The 18637-nt window shown below is 45.6% G+C and overlaps 1 protein-coding gene across 5 annotated transcripts in view; it reads right to left on the reverse strand.

The window, feature by feature from the left end:
- Positions 1–2153: 2153 nt before the first annotated feature.
- The window catches only part of EPRS1 (glutamyl-prolyl-tRNA synthetase 1), a 362185-nt gene continuing 345701 nt past the window's right edge, over positions 2154–18637 (reverse strand). For all 5 annotated transcript variants that reach the window (XM_063919127.1, XM_063919126.1, XM_063919129.1 and 2 more), the window contains one exon: positions 2154–2473. In XM_063919127.1, coding sequence (XP_063775197.1) covers positions 2323–2473 — 151 coding nt within the window. In that variant the 3' untranslated portion in view covers positions 2154–2322. The remainder of the gene's footprint in view (positions 2474–18637) is intronic.

Here is an 18637-nt window from a genome sequence, read left to right on the forward strand (position 1 = left end):
AGAGACGGGGGAGTAGAAGTGTAATCAGGAAGAGATGGGGGAGTAGGAGTGTAATCAGGAAGAGACGGGGGAGTAGGGGTGTAATCAGGAAGAGACAGGGGTGTAATCAGGAAGAGACGGGGGGAGTAGGGGTGTAATCAGGAAGAGACAGGGGTGTAATCAGGAAGAGACGGGGGGAGTAGGGGTGTAATCAGGAAGAGACAGGGGTGTAATCAGGAAGAGACGGGGGTGTAATCAGGAAGAGACGGGGGAGTAGGGGTGTAATCAGGAAGAGACAGGGGAGTAACCAGGAAGAGACGGGGGAGTAGGGGTGTAATCAGGAAGAGACAGGGGTGTAACCAGGAAGAGACGGGGGAGTGAGGGTGTAACCAGGAAGAGACGGGGGTGTAATCAGGAAGAGGCGGGGGTGTAATCAGGTAGAGACGGGGGTGTAATCAGGAAGAGACGGGGGGAGTAGGGGTGTAATCAGGAAGAGACAGGGGTGTAATCAGGAAGAGACGGGGGTGTAATCAGGAAGAGACGGGGGTGTAACCAGGAAGAGACGGGGGTGTAACCAGGAAGAGACGGGGGAGTAACCAGGAAGAGACGAGGGAGTAGGGGTGTAATCAGGAAGAGGCGGGGGAGTAGGGGTGTAATCAGGAAGAGACGGGGGTGTAACCAGGAAGAGGGGGGTGTAACCAGGAAGAGACGGGGGTGTAACCAGGAAGAGACGTGGGAGTAGGGGAGTAATCAGGAAGAGGCGGGGGTGTAACCAGGAAGAGGCGGGGGGTGTAATCAGGAATAGACGGGGGTGTAACAAGGAAGAGACGGGGGTGTAACAAGGAAGAGACAGGGGTGTAACCAGGAAGAGACGGGGGTGTAACCAGGAAGAGACGGGGGTGTAACCAGGAAGAGGCGGGGGTGTAACCAGGAAGAGGCAGGGGTGTAACCAGGAAGAGGCAGGGGTGTAACCAGGAAGAGGCAGGGGTGTAACCAGGAAGAGGCGGGGGTGTAACCAGGAAGAGGCAGGGGTGTAACCAGGAAGAGGCGGGGGTGTAACCAGGAAGAGGCGGGGGTGTAATCAGGAAGAGGCGGGGATGTAACCAGGAAGAAGCGGGGGTGTAATCAGGAAGAGGCGGGGGGTGTAATCAGGAAGAGGCGGGGGGTGTAATCAGGAAGAGACGGGTGTAATCAGGAAGAGACGGGGGAGTAGAAGTGTAATCAGGAAGAGACGGGGGAGTAGAAGTGTAATCAGGAAGAGACGGGGGAGTAGGAGTGTAATCAGGAAGAGACTGGGGAGTAGGGGTGTAATCAGGAAGAGACAGGGGTGTAATCAGGAAGAGACAGGGGTGTAATCAGGAAGAGACGGGGGGAGTAGGCGTGTAATCAGGAAGAGACAGGGGTGTAATCAGGAAGAGACGGGGGTGTAATCAGGAAGAGACGGGGGTGTAATCAGGAAGAGACGGGGGTGTAATCAGGAAGAGACGGAGGTGTAATCAGGAAGAGACGGGGGAGTAGGGGTGTAATCAGGAAGAGACGGGGGTGTAACCAGGAAGAGACGGGGGAGTGGGGGTGTAATCAGGAAGAGGCAGGGGTGTAATCAGGAAGAGACGGGGGTGTAATAAGGAAGAGACGGGGGTGTAATCAGGAAGAGACGGGGGTGTAATCAGGAAGAGACGGGGGTGTAATCAGGAAGAGAAGGGGGTGTAATCAGGAAGAGAAGGGGGTGTAACCAGGAAGAGACGGGGGAGTAACCAGGAAGAGACGGGGGAGTAGGGGTGTAATCAGGAAGAGGCGGGGGAGTAGGGGTGTAATCAGGAAGAGACAGGGGTGTAACAAGAGACGGGGGTGTAACCAGGAAGAGAGGGGGGTGTAACCAGGAAGAGACGGGGGTGTAACCAGGAAGAGACGGGGGTGTAACCAGGAAGAGACGGGGGTGTAACCAGGAAGAGACGGGGGAGTAGGGGTGTAACCAGGAAGAGGCAGGGGTGTAACCAGGAAGAGGCGGGGGAGTAGGGGTGTAATCAGGAAGAGGCGGGGGGTGTAATCAGGAAGAGGCGGGGGTGTAATCAGGAAGAGGCGGGGGTGTAAACAGGAAGAGGCGGGGGTGTAAACAGGAAGAGACAGGGGTGTAATCAGGAACATACAGGGGTGTAATCATGAAGAGACGGGTGTTATAGATTTATCATAGCTTTTATTATCAGGGATGTAGTCAGAAAATACGTGTGCGGTAGCGCCGAGCGTTCCTCCACACGGCTCCTAATATCTCTCGTCTTCTGAGGGTTACAATACTTCATAAAAATAAAGAGCTTATTACAGGGGTGGAAGTGGCGGTCTGTGCCGCTAATAGCTGCGGCCGAACAGCGTGTAGTACTTAGCCGGGTTCCGCTCACACACGCATGCGGCTCCAGGCTGCAGGTCTCTCAGTGGCTGGAACGGGATGCACAGGCTCTTGGCGCCCATTGATGGAGCTCCCGGCTCTAGGTCCTGATCCCTGTTGGCAGCAGAAGAGAGGAATATAAAATGCACATAACAACATTACTTGTGCAATAAGTGACCATACACGCCTGCACCCAGATGTAACGGACCGGAGTGTTAAATCCGCCATAAGGTGCACACACATAGTGAGATCCCTGCTATGCCCGATGTGATTTCCCTTGTACTTACCCAGAGCATCAAAATCGTACATAGACCAAATCTGTGCTAAGTGCCAATTGTGACTATACATTGTACTAGATAGTGTAGATTGACTTGCCTGCACAGTCTATCTAACCTTACGATACCGACCCTGCGGGAGCGTGCATCAGGATCGAATCTGTATCGCAAGCTGCCTAACACCCTGAGATATGCACTAACTTTCCTTAAGATTTTGACTATATAGATATACAGATATATGTCACCGTGTGCACACACCTTCATACAGATTTATCTCACCGTGTACACACACCTTCATACAGATTTATCTCACCGTGTGCACACACCTTCATACAGATTTATCTCACCGTGTGCACACACCTTCATACAGATATATCTCACCGTGTGCACACACCTTCATACAGATATATCTCACCGTGTGCACACACCTTCATACAGATTTATCTCACCGTGTGTACACACCTTCATACAGATTTATCTCACCGTGTGTACACACCTTCATACAGATTTATCTCACCGTGTACACACCTTCATACAGATATATCTCACCGTGTGCACACACCTTCATACAGATTTATCTCACCGTGTGCACACACCTTCATACAGATTTATCTCACCGTGTGTACACACCTTCATACAGATATATCTCACCGTGTGCACACACCTTCATACAGATTTATCTCACCGTGTGTACACACCTTCATACAGATTTATCTCACCGTGTGTACACACCTTCATACAGATTTATCTCACCGTGTGCACACACCTTCATACAGATTTATCTCACCGTGTGTACACACCTTCATACAGATTTATCTCACCGTGTGCGCACCTTCATACAGATTTATCTCACCGTGTGCACACACCTTCATACAGATATATCTCACCGTGTGCACACACCTTCATACAGATTTATCTCACCGTGTGCACACACCTTCATACAGATATATCTCACCGTGTACACACCTTCATACAGATTTATCTCACCATGTGTACACACCTTCATACAGATTTATCTCACCGTGTGTACACACCTTCATACAGATTTATCTCACCGTGTGCACACACCTTCATACAGATTTATCTCACCGTGTGCACACACCTTCATACAGATTTATCTCACCGTGTGTACACACCTTCATACAGATTTATCTCACCGTGTGCACACACCATCATACAGATTTATCTCACCGTGTGCACACACCTTCATACAGATATATCTCACCGTGTACACACCTTCATACAGATTTATCTCACCATGTGTACACACCTTCATACAGATTTATCTCACCGTGTGTACACACCTTCATACAGATTTATCTCACCGTGTGCACACACCTTCATACAGATTTATCTCACCGTGTGCACACACCTTCATACAGATTTATCTCACCGTATACGCACACCTTCATACAGACTTATCTCACCGTGTGCACACACCTTCATACAGATTTATCTCACCGTGTGTACACACCTTCATACAGATTTATCTCACCGTGTGTACACACCTTCATACAGATTTATCTCACCGTGTGCACACACCTTCATACAGATATATCTCACCGTGTGTACACACCTTCATACAGATTTATCTCACCGTGTGTACACACCTTCATACAGATTTATCTCACCGTGTGTACACACCTTCATACAGATATATCTCACCGTGTGCACACACCTTCATACAGATATATCTCACCGTGTGCACACACCTTCATACAGATATATCTCACCGTGTGCACACACCTTTATACAGATATATCTCACCGTGTGCACACACCTTCATACAGATATATCTCACCGTGTGCGCACACCTTCATACAGATTTATATCACCGTGTGCGCACACCTTCATACAGATTTATCTCACCGTGTGCGCACACCTTCATACAGATTTATCTCACCGTGTGCACACACCTTCATACAGATTTATCTCACCGTGTGCACACACCTTTATACAGATTTATCTCACCGTGTACACACCTTCATACAGATTTATCTCACCGTGTGTACACACCTTCATACAGATATATCTCACCGTGTGCGCACACCTTTATACAGATTTATGCGTTACACGTCACATCACAGCAAGAGAACAGCACTGGAAGCACAGTACAAGACTACGTCCTATATCATTCATACACTGGAGATTACTCTGTCACATCTGTGCGTTACACGACACATCACAGCAAGAGAACAGCACTGGAAACACAGTACAAGACTACGTCCTATATCATTCATACACTGGAGATTAGTGTGTCACATCTGTGCGTTACACGTCACATCACAGCAAGAGAACAGCACTGGAAGCACAGTACAAGACTACGTCCTATATCATTCATACACTGGAGATTAGTGTGTCACATCTGTGCGTTACACGTCACATCACAGCAAGAGAACAGCACTGGAAGCACAGTACAAGACTACGTCCTATATCATTCATACACTGGAGATTACTCTGTCACATCTGTGCGTTACACGACACATCACAGCAAGAGAACAGCACTGGAAGCACAGTACAAGACTACGTCCTATATCATTCATACACTGGAGATTACTCTGTCACATCTGTGCGTTACACATCACATCACAGCAAGAGAACAGCATTGGAAGCACAGTACAAGACTACGTCCTATATCATTCATACACTGGAGATTAGTGTGTCACATCTGTGCGTTACACGTCACATCACAGCAAGAGAACAGCACTGGAAGCACAGTACAAGACTATGTCCTATATCATTCATACACTGGAGATTAGTGTGTCACATCTGTGCGTTACACGACACATCACAGCAAGAGAACAGCACTGGAAGCACAGTACAAGACTACGTCCTATATCATTCATACACTGGAGATTAGTGTGTCACATCTGTGCGTTACACGTCACATCACAGCAAGAGAACAGCACTGGAAGCACAGTACAAGACTACGTCCTATATCATTCATACACTGGAGATTAGTGTGTCACATCTGTGCGTTACACGTCACATCACAGCAAGAGAACAGCACTGGAAGCACAGTACAAGACTACGTCCTATATCATTCATACACTGGAGATTACTCTGTCACATCTGTGCGTTACACGACACATCACAGCAAGAGAACAGCACTGGAAGCACAGTACAAGACTACGTCCTATATCATTCATACACTGGAGATTACTCTGTCACATCTGTGCGTTACACATCACATCACAGCAAGAGAACAGCATTGGAAGCACAGTACAAGACTACGTCCTATATCATTCATACACTGGAGATTAGTGTGTCACATCTGTGCGTTACACGTCACATCACAGCAAGAGAACAGCACTGGAAGCACAGTACAAGACTATGTCCTATATCATTCATACACTGGAGATTAGTGTGTCACATCTGTGCGTTACACGACACATCACAGCAAGAGAACAGCACTGGAAGCACAGTACAAGACCACGTCCTATATCATTCATACACTGGAGATTAGTGTGTCACATCTGTGCGTTACACGTCACATCACAGCAAGAGAACAGCACTGGAAGCACAGTACAAGACTACGTCCTATATCATTCATACACTGGAGATTAGTGTGTCACATCTGTGCGTTACACGTCACATCACAGCAAGAGAACAGCACTGGAAGCACAGTACAAGACTACGTCCTATATCATTCATACACTGGAGATTAGTGTGTCACATCTGTGCGTTACACGTCACATCACAGCAAGAGAACAGCACTGGAAGCACAGTACAAGACTACGTCCTATATCATTCATACACTGGAGATTAGTGTGTCACATCTGTGCGTTACACGTCACATCACAGCAAGAGAACAGCACTGGAAGCACAGTACAAGACTACTTCCTATATCATTCATACACTGGAGATTACTCTGTCACATCTGTGCGTTACACATCACATCACAGCAAGAGAACAGCACTGGAAGCACAGTACAAGACTACGTCCTATATCATTCATACACTGGAGATTAGTCTGTCACATCTGTGCGTTACACATCACATCACAGCAAGAGAACAGCACTGGAAGCACAGTACAAGACTACGTCCTATATCATTCATACACTGGAGATTAGTCTGTCACATCTGTGCGTTACACATCACATCACAGCAAGAGAACAGCACTGGAAGCACAGTACAAGACTACGTCCTATATCATTCATACACTGGAGATTAGTGTGTCACATCTGTGCGTTACACGTCACATCACAGCAAGAGAACAGCACTGGAAGCACAGTACAAGACTACTTCCTATATCATTCATACACTGGAGATTAGTGTGTCACATCTGTGCGTTACACGTCACATCACAGCAAGAGAACAGCACTGGAAGCACAGTACAAGACTACGTCCTATATCATTCATACACTGGAGATTACTCTGTCACATCTGTGCGTTACACGTCACATCACAGCAAGAGAACAGCACTGGAAGCACAGTACAAGACTACGTCCTATATCATTCATACACTGGAGATTACTCTGTCACATCTGTGCGTTACACGTCACATCACAGCAAGAGAACAGCACTGGAAACACAGTACAAGACTACTTCCTATATCATTCATACACTGGGGATTAGTGTGTCACATCTGTGCGTTACACGTCACATCACAGCAAGAGAACAGCACTGGAAGCACAGTACAAGACTACGTCCTATATCATTCATACACTGGAGATTACTCTGTCACATCTGTGCGTTACACGTCACATCACAGCAAGAGAACAGCACTGGAAGCACAGTACAAGACTACGTCCTATATCATTCATACACTGGAGATTACTCTGTCACATCTGTGCGTTACACGTCACATCACAGCAAGAGAACAGCACTGGAAACACAGTACAAGACTACTTCCTATATCATTCATACACTGGGGATTAGTGTGTCACATCTGTGCGTTACACGTCACATCACAGCAAGAGAACAGCACTGGAAGCCCAGTACAAGACTACGTCCTATATCATTCATACACTGGAGATTAGTGTGTCACATCTGTGCGTTACACGTCACATCACAGCAAGAGAACAGCACTGGAAGCACAGTACAAGACTACTTCCTATATCATTCATACACTGGAGATTAGTGTGTCACATCTGTGCGTTACACGTCACATCACAGCAAGAGAACAGCACTGGAAGCACAGTACAAGACTACGTCCTATATCATTCATACACTGGAGATTACTCTGTCACATCTGTGCGTTACACGTCACATCACAGCAAGAGAACAGCACTGGAAGCACAGTACAAGACTACGTCCTATATCATTCATACACTGGAGATTACTCTGTCACATCTGTGCGTTACACGTCACATCACAGCAAGAGAACAGCACTGGAAACACAGTACAAGACTACTTCCTATATCATTCATACACTGGGGATTAGTGTGTCACATCTGTGCGTTACACGTCACATCACAGCAAGAGAACAGCACTGGAAGCACAGTACAAGACTACGTCCTATATCATTCATACACTGGAGATTACTCTGTCACATCTGTGCGTTACACGTCACATCACAGCAAGAGAACAGCACTGGAAGCACAGTACAAGACTACGTCCTATATCATTCATACACTGGAGATTAGTGTGTCACATCTGTGCGTTACACGTCACATCACAGCAAGAGAACAGTACTGGAAGCACAGTACAAGACTACGTCCTATATCATTCATACACTGAAGATTAGTGTGTCACATCTGTGCGTTACACGTCACATCACAGCAAGAGAACAGCACTGGAAGCACAGTACAAGACTACGTCCTATATCATTCATACACTGGAGATTACTCTGTCACATCTGTGCGTTACACGTCACATCACAGCAAGAGAACAGCACTGGAAGCACAGTACAAGACTACGTCCTATATCATTCATACACTGGAGATTAGTGTGTCACATCTGTGCGTTACACGTCACATCACAGCAAGAGAACAGCACTGGAAGCACAGTACAAGACTACGTCCTATATCATTCATACACTGGAGATTACTCTGTCACATCTGTGCGTTACACGTCACATCACAGCAAGAGAACAGCACTGGAAGCACAGTACAAGACTACGTCCTATATCATTCATACACTGGAGATTACTCTGTCACATCTGTGCGTTACACGTCACATCACAGCAAGAGAACAGCACTGGAAGCACAGTACAAGACTACATCCTATATCATTCATACACTGGAGATTACTCTGTCGGATCTGTGCGTTACACGTCACATCACAGCAAGAGAACAGCACTGGAAGCACAGTACAAGACTACGTCCTATATCATTCATACACTGGAGATTAGTGTGTCACATCTGTGCGTTACACGTCACATCACAGCAAGAGAACAGCACTGGAAGCACAGTACAAGACTACGTCCTATATCATTCATACACTGGAGATTACTCTGTCACATCTGTGCGTTACACGTCACATCACAGCAAGAGAACAGCACTGGAAGCACAGTACAAGACTACGTCCTATATCATTCATACACTGGAGATTAGTGTGTCACATCTGTGCGTTACACGTCACATCACAGCAAGAGAACAGCACTGGAAGCACAGTACAAGACTACGTCCTATATCATTTATACACTGGAGATTAGTGTGTCACATCTGTGCGTTACACGTCATATCACAGCAAGAGAACAGCACTGGAAGCACAGTACAAGACTACATCCTATATCATTCATACACTGGAGATTAGTGTGTCACATCTGTGCGTTACACGTCACATCACAGCAAGAGAACAGCACTGGAAGCACAGTACAAGACTACGTCCTATATCATTCATACACTGGAGATTACTCTGTCACATCTGTGCGTTACACGTCACATCACAGCAAGAGAACAGCACTGGAAGCACAGTACAAGACTACGTCCTATATCATTCATACACTGGAGATTACTCTGTCACATCTGTGCGTTACACGTCATATCACAGCAAGAGAACAGCACTGGAAGCACAGTACAAGACTACTTCCTATATCATTCATACACTGGGGATTAGTGTGTCACATCTGTGCGTTACACGTCACATCACAGCAAGAGAACAGCACTGGAAGCACAGTACAAGACTACGTCCTATATCATTCATACACTGGAGATTAGTGTGTCACATCTGTGCGTTACACGTCACATCACAGCAAGAGAACAGCACTGGAAGCACAGTACAAGACTACGTCCTATATCATTCATACACTGGAGATTACTCTGTCACATCTGTGCGTTACACAGCACATCACAGCAAGAGAACAGCACTAGAAGCACAGTACAAGACTACGTCCTATATCATTCATACACTGGAGATTAGTGTGTCACATCTGTGCGTTACACATCACATCACAGCAAGAGAACAGCACTGGAAGCACAGTACAAGACTACGTCCTATATCATTCATACACTGGAGATTACTCTGTCGGATCTGTGCGTTACACGTCACATCACAGCAAGAGAACAGCACTAGAAGCACAGTACAAGACTACGTCCTATATCATTCATACACTGGAGATTAGTGTGTCACATCTGTGCGTTACACGTCACATCACAGCAAGAGAACAGCACTAGAAGCACAGTACAAGACTACGTCCTATATCATTCATACACTGGAGATTAGTGTGTCACATCTGTGCGTTACACATCACATCACAGCAAGAGAACAGCACTGGAAGCACAGTACAAGACTACGTCCTATATCATTCATACACTGGAGATTAGTGTGTTAGATCTGTGCGTTACACGTCACATCACAGCAAGAGAACAGCACTGGAAGCACAGTACAAGACTACGTCCTATATCATTCATACACTGGAGATTAGTGTGTCACATCTGTGCGTTACACAGCACATCACAGCAAGAGAACAGCACTGGAAGCACAGTACAAGACTACGTCCTATATCATTCATACACTGGAGATTAGTGTGTCACATCTGTGCGTTACACGTCACATCACAGCAAGAGAACAGCACTGGAAGCACAGTACAAGACTACGTCCTATATCATTCATACACTGGAGATTAGTGTGTCACATCTGTGCGTTACACATCACATCACAGCAAGAGAACAGCACTGGAAGCACAGTACAAGACTACGTCCTATATCATTCATACACTGGAGATTAGTGTGTCACATCTGTGCGTTACACATCACATCACAGCAAGAGAACAGCACTGGAAGCACAGTACAAGACTACGTCCTATATCATTCATACACTGGAGATTACTCTGTCGGATCTGTGCGTTACACGTCACATCACAGCAAGAGAACAGCACTAGAAGCACAGTACAAGACTACGTCCTATATCATTCATACACTGGAGATTAGTGTGTCACATCTGTGCGTTACACATCACATCACAGCAAGAGAACAGCACTGGAAGCACAGTACAAGACTACGTCCTATATCATTCATACACTGGAGATTAGTGTGTCACATCTGTGCGTTACACATCACATCACAGCAAGAGAACAGCACTGGAAGCACAGTACAAGACTACGTCCTATATCATTCATACACTGGAGATTAGTGTGTCACATCTGTGCGTTACACGTCACATCACAGCAAGAGAACAGCACTGGAAGCACAGTACAAGACTACGTCCTATATCATTCATACACTGGAGATTACTCTGTCACATCTGTGCGTTACACGTCACATCACAGCAAGAGAACAGCACTAGAAGCACAGTACAAGACTACATCCTATATCATTCATACACTGGAGATTAGTGTGTCACATCTGTGCGTTACACGTCACATCACAGCAAGAGAACAGCACTGGAAGCACAGTACAAGACTACGTCCTATATCATTCATACACTGGAGATTACTCTGTCACATCTGTGCGTTACACGTCACATCACAGCAAGAGAACAGCACTGGAAGCACAGTACAAGACTACGTCCTATATCATTCATACACTGGAGATTACTCTGTCACATCTGTGCGTTACACAGCACATCACAGCAAGAGAACAGCACTGGAAGCACAGTACAAGACTACGTCCTATATCATTCATACACTGGAGATTAGTGTGTCACATCTGTGCGTTACACATCACATCACAGCAAGAGAACAGCACTGGAAGCACAGTACAAGACTACGTCCTATATCATTCATACACTGGAGATTAGTGTGTCACATCTGTGCGTTACACGTCACATCACAGCAAGAGAACAGCACTGGAAGCACAGTACAAGACTACGTCCTATATCATTCATACACTGGAGATTAGTGTGTCACATCTGTGCGTTACACGTCACATCACAGCAAGAGAACAGCACTGGAAGCACAGTACAAGACTACGTCCTATATCATTCATACACTGGAGATTAGTGTGTCACATCTGTGCGTTACACGTCACATCACAGCAAGAGAACAGCACTGGAAGCACAGTACAAGACTACGTCCTACATCATTCATACAATGGAGATTAGTGTGTCACATCTGTGCGTTACACAGCACATCACAGCAAGAGAACAGCACTGGAAGCACAGTACAAGACTACGTCCTATATCATTCATACACTGGAGATTAGTGTGTCACATCTGTGCGTTACACGTCACATCACAGCAAGAGAACAGCACTGGAAGCACAGTACAAGACTACGTCCTATATCATTCATACACTGGAGATTACTCTGTCGGATCTGTGCGTTACACGACACATCACAGCAAGAGAACAGCACTGGAAGCACAGTACAAGACTACGTCCTATATCATTCATACACTGGAGATTACTCTGTCGGATCTGTGCGTTACACGTCACATCACAGCAAGAGAACAGCACTGGAAGCACAGTACAAGACTACGTCCTATATCATTCATACACTGGAGATTAGTGTGTCACATCTGTGCGTTACACATCACATCACAGCAAGAGAACAGCACTGGAAGCACAGTACAAGACTACGTCCTATATCATTCATACACTGGAGATTAGTGTGTCACATCTGTGCGTTACACGTCACATCACAGCAAGAGAACAGTACTGGAAGCCCAGTACAAGACTACGTCCTATATCATTCATACACTGGAGATTAGTGTGTCACATCTGTGCGTTACACGTCACATCACAGCAAGAGAACAGTACTGAAGCACAGTACAAGACTACGTCCTATATCATTCATACACTGGAGATTAGTGTGTCACATCTGTGCGTTACACGTCACATCACAGCAAGAGAACAGCACTGGAAGCACAGTACAAGACTACGTCCTATATCATTCATACACTGGAGATTACTCTGTCACATCTGTGCGTTACACGTCACATCACAGCAAGAGAACAGCACTGGAAGCACAGTACAAGACTACGTCCTATATCATTCATACACTGGAGATTAGTGTGTCACATCTGTGCGTTACACATCACATCACAGCAAGAGAACAGCACTAGAAGCACAGTACAAGACTACGTCCTATATCATTCATACACTGGAGATTAGTGTGTCACATCTGTGCGTTACACGTCACATCACAGCAAGAGAACAGCACTGGAAGCACAGTACAAGACTACGTCCTATATCATTCATACACTGGAGATTACTCTGTCACATCTGTGCGTTACACGACACATCACAGCAAGAGAACAGCACTGGAAGCACAGTACAAGACTACGTCCTATATCATTCATACACTGGAGATTAGTGTGTCACATCTGTGCGTTACACGTCACATCACAGCAAGAGAACAGCACTGGAAGCACAGTACAAGACTACGTCCTATATCATTTATACACTGGAGATTAGTGTGTCACATCTGTGCGTTACACGTCATATCACAGCAAGAGAACAGCACTGGAAGCACAGTACAAGACTACATCCTATATCATTCATACACTGGAGATTAGTGTGTCACATCTGTGCGTTACACGTCACATCACAGCAAGAGAACAGCACTGGAAGCACAGTACAAGACTACGTCCTATATCATTCATACACTGGAGATTACTCTGTCACATCTGTGCGTTACACGTCACATCACAGCAAGAGAACAGCACTGGAAGCACAGTACAAGACTACGTCCTATATCATTCATACACTGGAGATTACTCTGTCGGATCTGTGCGTTACACGTCACATCACAGCAAGAGAACAGCACTAGAAGCACAGTACAAGACTACGTCCTATATCATTCATACACTGGAGATTAGTGTGTCACATCTGTGCGTTACACGTCACATCACAGCAAGAGAACAGCACTGGAAGCACAGTACAAGACTACGTCCTATATCATTCATACACTGGAGATTAGTGTGTCACATCTGTGCGTTACACAGCACATCACAGCAAGAGAACAGCACTGGAAGCACAGTACAAGACTACGTCCTATATCATTCATACACTGGAGATTAGTGTGTCACATCTGTGCGTTACACGTCACATCACAGCAAGAGAACAGCACTGGAAGCACAGTACAAGACTACGTCCTATATCATTCATACACTGGAGATTAGTGTGTCACATCTGTGCGTTACACGTCACATCACAGCAAGAGAACAGCACTGGAAGCACAGTACAAGACTACGTCCTATATCATTCATACACTGGAGATTAGTGTGTCACATCTGTGCGTTACACATCACATCACAGCAAGAGAACAGCACTGGAAGCACAGTACAAGACTACGTCCTATATCATTCATACACTGGAGATTAGTGTGTCACATCTGTGCGTTACACGTCACATCACAGCAAGAGAACAGCACTGGAAGCACAGTACAAGACTACGTCCTATATCATTCATACACTGGAGATTAGTGTGTCACATCTGTGCGTTACACGTCACATCACAGCAAGAGAACAGCACTGGAAGCACAGTACAAGACTACGTCCTATATCATTCATACACTGGAGATTAGTGTGTCACATCTGTGCGTTACACGTCACATCACAGCAAGAGAACAGCACTGGAAGCACAGTACAAGACTACGTCCTATATCATTCATACACTGGAGATTAGTGTGTCACATCTGTGCGTTACACGTCACATCACAGCAAGAGAACAGTACTGGAAGCACAGTACAAGACTACGTCCTATATCATTCATACACTGGAGATTAGTGTGTCACATCTGTGCGTTACACGTCACATCACAGCAAGAGAACAGCACTGGAAGCACAGTACAAGACTACGTCCTATATCATTCATACACTGGAGATTAGTGTGTCACATCTGTGCGTTACACGTCACATCACAGCAAGAGAACAGCACTGGAAGCACAGTACAAGACTACGTCCTATATCATTCATACACTGGAGATTAGTGTGTCACATCTGTGCGTTACACGTCACATCACAGCAAGAGAACAGCACTGGAAGCACAGTACAAGACTACGTCCTATATCATTCATACACTGGAGATTAGTGTGTCACATCTGTGCGTTACACGTCACATCACAGCAAGAGAACAGCACTGGAAGCACAGTACAAGACTACGTCCTATATCATTCATACACTGGAGATTAGTGTGTCACATCTGTGCGTTACACGTCACATCACAGCAAGAGAACAGCACTGGAAGCACAGTACAAGACTACGTCCTATATCATTCATACACTGGAGATTAGTGTGTCACATCTGTGCGTTACACGTCACATCACAGCAAGAGAACAGCACTGGAAGCACAGTACAAGACTACGTCCTATATCATTCATACACTGGAGATTAGTGTGTCACATCTGTGCGTTACACGTCACATCACAGCAAGAGAACAGTACTGGAAGCACAGTACAAGACTACGTCCTATATCATTCATACACTGGAGATTACTCTGTCACATCTGTGCGTTACACGTCACATCACAGCAAGAGAACAGCACTGGAAGCACAGTACAAGACTACGTCCTATATCATTCATACACTGGAGATTAGTGTGTCACATCTGTGCGTTACACGTCACATCACAGCAAGAGAACAGCACTGGAAGCACAGTACAAGACTACGTCCTATATCATTCATACACTGGAGATTAGTGTGTCACATCTGTGCGTTACACGTCACATCACAGCAAGAGAACAGCACTGGAAGCACAGTACAAGACTACGTCCTATATCATTCATACACTGGAGATTACTCTGTCACATCTGTGCGTTACACGTCACATCACAGCAAGAGAACAGCACTGGAAGCACAGTACAAGACTACGTCCTATATCATTCATACACTGGAGATTAGTGTGTCACATCTGTGCGTTACACGTCACATCACAGCAAGAGAACAGCACTGGAAGCACAGTACAAGACTATGTCCTATATCATTCATACACTGGAGATTAGTGTGTCACATCTGTGCGTTACACATCACATCACAGCAAGAGAACAGCACTGGAAGCACAGTACAAGACTACGTCCTATATCATTCATACACTGGAGATTAGTGTGTCACATCTGTGCGTTACACGTCACATCACAGCAAGAGAACAGCACTGGAAGCACAGTACAAGACTACGTCCTATATCATTCATACACTGGAGATTAGTGTGTCACATCTGTGCGTTACACGTCACATCACAGCAAGAGAACAGCACTGGAAGCACAGTACAAGACTACGTCCTATATCATTCATACACTGGAGATTAGTGTGTCACATCTGTGCGTTACACGTCACATCACAGCAAGAGAACAGCACTGGAAGCACAGTACAAGACTACGTCCTATATCATTCATACACTGGAGATTACTCTGTCACATCTGTGCGTTACACGTCACATCACAGCAAGAGAACAGCACTGGAAGCACAGTACAAGACTACGTCCTACATCATTCATACAATGGAGATTAGTGTGTCACATCTGTGCGTTACACAGCACATCACAGCAAGAGAACAGCACTGGAAGCACAGTACTAGACTACGTCCTATATCATTCATACACTGGAGATTAGTGTGTCACATCTGTGCGTTACACGTCACATCACAGCAAGAGAACAGCACTGGAAGCACAGTACAAGACTACGTCCTATATCATTCATACACTGGAGATTAGTGTGTCACATCTGTGCGTTACACATCACATCACAGCAAGAGAACAGCACTAGAAGCACAGTACAAGACTACGTCCTATATCATTCATACACTGGAGATTAGTGTGTCACATCTGTGCGTTACACATCACATCACAGCAAGAGAACAGCACTGGAAGCACAGTACAAGACTACGTCCTATATCATTCATACACTGGAGATTAGTGTGTCACATCTGTGCGTTACACGTCACATCACAGCAAGAGAACAGCACTGGAAGCACAGTACAAGACTACGTCCTATATCATTCATACACTGGAGATTAGTGTGTCACATCTGTGCGTTACACAGCACATCACAGCAAGAGAACAGCACTGGAAGCACAGTACAAGACTACGTCCTATATCATTCATACACTGGAGATTAGTGTGTCACATCTGTGCGTTACACGTCACATCACAGCAAGAGAACAGCACTGGAAGCACAGTACAAGACTACGTCCTATATCATTCATACACTGGAGATTACTCTGTCACATCTGTGCGTTACACGTCACATCACAGCAAGAGAACAGCACTGGAAGCACAGTACAAGACTACGTCCTATATCATTCATACACTGGGATTAGTGTGTCACATCTGTGCGTTACACGTCACATCACAGCAAGAGAACAGCACTGGAAGAACAGTACAAGACTACGTCCTATATCATTCATACACTGGAGATTACTCTGTCACATCTGTGCGTTACACGTCACATCACAGCAAGAGAACAGCACTGGAAGCACAGTACAAGACTACGTCCTATATCATTCATACACTGGAGATTACTCTGTCGGATCTGTGCGTTACACGTCACATCACAGCAAGAGAACAGCACTAGAAGCACAGTACAAGACTACGTCCTATATCATTCATACACTGGAGATTAGTGTGTCACATCTGTGCGTTACACATCACATCACAGCAAGAGAACAGCACTGGAAGCACAGTACAAGACTACGTCCTATATCATTCATACACTGGAGATTAGTGTGTTAGATCTGTGCGTTACACGTCACATCACAGCAAGAGAACAGCACTGGAAGCACAGTACAAGACTACGTCCTATATCATTCATACACTGGAGATTACTCTGTCGGATCTGTGCGTTACACAGCACATCACAGCAAGAGAACAGCACTGGAAGCACAGTACAAGACTACGTCCTATATCATTCATACACTGGAGATTAGTGTGTCACATCTGTGCGTTACACGTCACATCACAGCAAGAGAACAGCACTGGAAGCACAGTACAAGACTACGTCCTATATCATTCATACACTGGAGATTAGTGTGTCACATCTGTGCGTTACACGTCACATCACAGCAAGAGAACAGCACTGGAAGCACAGTACAAGACTACGTCCTATATCATTCATACACTGGAGATTAGTGTGTCACATCTGTGCGTTACACGTCACATCACAGCAAGAGAACAGCACTGGAAGCACAGTACAAGACTACGTCCTATATCATTCATACACTGGAGATTAGTGTGTCACATCTGTGCGTTACACGTCACATCACAGCAAGAGAACAGCACTGGAAGCACAGTACAAGACTACGTCCTATATCATTCATACACTGGAGATTAGTGTGTCACATCTGTGCGTTACACGTCACATCACAGCAAGAGAACAGCACTGGAAGCACAGTACAAGACTACGTCCTATATCATTCATACACTGGAGATTAGTGTGTCACATCTGTGCGTTACACGTCACATCACAGCAAGAGAACAGCACTGGAAGCACAGTACAAGACTACGTCCTATATCATTCATACACTGGAGATTAGTGTGTCACATCTGTGCGTTACACGTCACATCACAGCAAGAGAACAGCACTGGAAGCACAGTACAAGACTACGTCCTATATCATTCATACACTGGAGATTAGTGTGTCACATCTGTGCGTTACACAGCACATCACAGCAAGAGAACAGCACTGGAAGCACAGTACAAGACTACGTCCTATATCATTCATACACTGGAGATTAGTGTGTCACATCTGTA

Source organism: Pseudophryne corroboree, chromosome 4 (assembly GCF_028390025.1).
Source record: "Pseudophryne corroboree isolate aPseCor3 chromosome 4, aPseCor3.hap2, whole genome shotgun sequence".
Classification (NCBI taxonomy): Eukaryota; Metazoa; Chordata; class Amphibia; order Anura; family Myobatrachidae; genus Pseudophryne; species Pseudophryne corroboree.